Source organism: Pundamilia nyererei, unplaced genomic scaffold (assembly GCF_000239375.1).
Source record: "Pundamilia nyererei isolate P.nyererei 1_Seehausen unplaced genomic scaffold, PunNye1.0 scaffold00067, whole genome shotgun sequence".
NCBI lineage: Eukaryota > Metazoa > Chordata > Actinopteri > Cichliformes > Cichlidae > Pundamilia > Pundamilia nyererei.
This window is the reverse complement of record NW_005187468.1, coordinates 76,158-78,254: the sequence shown is the minus strand read 5'-3', so window position 1 is coordinate 78,254 and position 2,097 is coordinate 76,158. Positions and strand designations below refer to the sequence as shown.

The 2,097-nt window shown below is 39.1% G+C and overlaps 1 protein-coding gene across 1 annotated transcript; it reads right to left on the bottom strand.

The window, feature by feature from the left end:
• Positions 1-1,021: 1,021 nt before the first annotated feature.
• LOC102215263 (free fatty acid receptor 3-like) lies at positions 1,022-2,064 on the bottom strand. Its single transcript, XM_005736051.1, has one exon. It carries the CDS (start codon positions 2,059-2,061, stop codon positions 1,153-1,155), a length of 909 nt encoding a protein of 302 aa, XP_005736108.1. The 5' UTR covers positions 2,062-2,064; the 3' UTR covers positions 1,022-1,152.
• Positions 2,065-2,097: the final 33 nt, after the last annotated feature.

Sequence of the window (2,097 nt, the reverse complement as noted above, 5' to 3'; positions counted from 1 at the left end):
GATAACCATAACGAGACAGGGGAGGCTGGACTGAACAGAATGAACATGAAAACGTGGGACCTTCACAATAAAACAGGAGACATGACGTGGGAGTGGAGGAGAGGCAGACGAGGGAGCGAGGGAACATGAGAGCACAGACATGACGCGCTGGGGAAATGTGGAAAACATAACAGAATAAAACACGAAGGGAGACACAGCACAAGAACTCACATCACAATGTGAAACAGGGACACATAGGGAGATACACAGGGCAGAGATACAAGGGGGCATCCAATAAACTAAACGGAACAACCTAGGGATCTTAGAATAAATAATGAACTAATAAATTACAAAAACACAAGACAACCAAGAACGGTGGGTCAAAATGACTCAGGACTATGACAGCTTGGATAATCTCAACAATATTAACAAGGTTCCATAGTTAGCATCTATTTCATTAAGACTTACAACAACACAGTTCCACTCATTTCAAATGCTTTTAAATTCACTGACTGATATTTGGATGTGATTTAAAATCCAAAGTTCAGGACCAGTAGAGAACTGTAGTTACAGCATCTAATATCACAGTGATATATATTACATATGAGCTTTGCAGTTATGGTTAAATAAATTACTATATATTGATACTAATAACGAAAATCAGTTGTTATATGAAAAAGCTTTCAAAAATAGAGCAAAAAACACAACAAACGGAAAAACTCCAATCATTTAAATCCCACATATTTCACTGACGAAAAATGTGTCTTATCATTTGCTAAAATAAATGTAAAACCTGATTTAGGTGCCTTTTAGAAGTGCCATCACCTCTTACTTAATGTGTGTGGTTTGTAATTAACAACATACCTCTTTCTAAATAACTTGCAGACTGCATGAATGCAGAAAAGTGGCCAGTTCAAAATAAAGAAAAGAGGAAGTTTTGTGTCAGGGCTGCAGGGCTCATTTTATATTTTGATATTTGCACTTGAATGAAAAAATAAAATAAAGTTTTGAAATTTTTATATGCTACAAACATGTCTTTGAATTTTGTAGAAAACAGGAAAAATGGTTTCAAAAGGAAAATACAGTCCTCTCGAAAAATATTAGATCATCATCAGCAGTGAACTTAAATCTGTTAATGGTACATTTAGTTTTGAAAATGTATTTTTCCATTTCTTAGTTAGTGGTGCTGTTGTTCCTTTTCAGTCCTAAAAAAGTGAACCACTTCCTAAAAATGAATGTTTCACTTGAGAAGCGAAAGGTGGACGAGGAAGAGTAGAAGATGATGGGATCGATACAGGTGTTGAAACAGCTCAGAAGCAACATGTAGTACCTCCACTCTGGACTTAGTCCCTGGATGTAACCCACTAAATGAGATAAACTGAATGGCAGAACACAAATAAGGAACACAGCAAGAGTCCCTGAGGCCATGCCAATGGCCTTCTGTTTCTGCATCTGGGATATCCCGGATAGGCTGTACAGAATTGAGATGCAGCGCAAGGAGCAGTAAACACAAATAAGAAGCGGTATGAGGCAGAGTACAAAGAAAATCTCCAGACGTACTGGGAGGAGGATCTTCAACTGCTTCTCTGAAAACTGTTCATAACACGCATTGGAGTTATTACTGGCCAGAGATGGGTGATGCTGGATGATGAAAATGATACTGCAGTGTGCTGATGAGATGAGCCAAACAGCAACACTGATAACAATTGCATACACAGGTTTCTGCAGTAGATGATAGGTGATAGGAAATGCTACTCCTATGTAGCGGATCACACTGACTGCCATCAGCAGCAAGGAGCTGGTGTAGATTGTGGAGAAAAAGGTGAAGGAAGTGATGGAGCACATGAAGTTGGGCAGATCCCACTTCATACCAGATGCTGCCTCGTGCATCTTGAAAGGAAGGATGACCAAAAACAGCAGGTCGGAGATGGTCAAATTAAGCAGCAGGATGTCTGTTGGACGTAGCTTGGAACAGATCTTGGTACTAAACGCATAGAGAGCCAAGAGATTACAGGGGAGGCCGATCAGGAATGAAATGATGTAAACTGAGAGAATGATCTCAGTCCTCACTGTAGACACCATTATTGACCTAAATCAACATTTAGAAAGAAAAAAAAA

What these genes read in the sequence shown, in the direction of transcription:
- LOC102215263 (XM_005736051.1), bottom strand. Translation starts at nt 2,061, where the DNA reads ATGGTGTCTACAGTGAGGACTGAGATCATTCTCTCAGTTTACATCATT.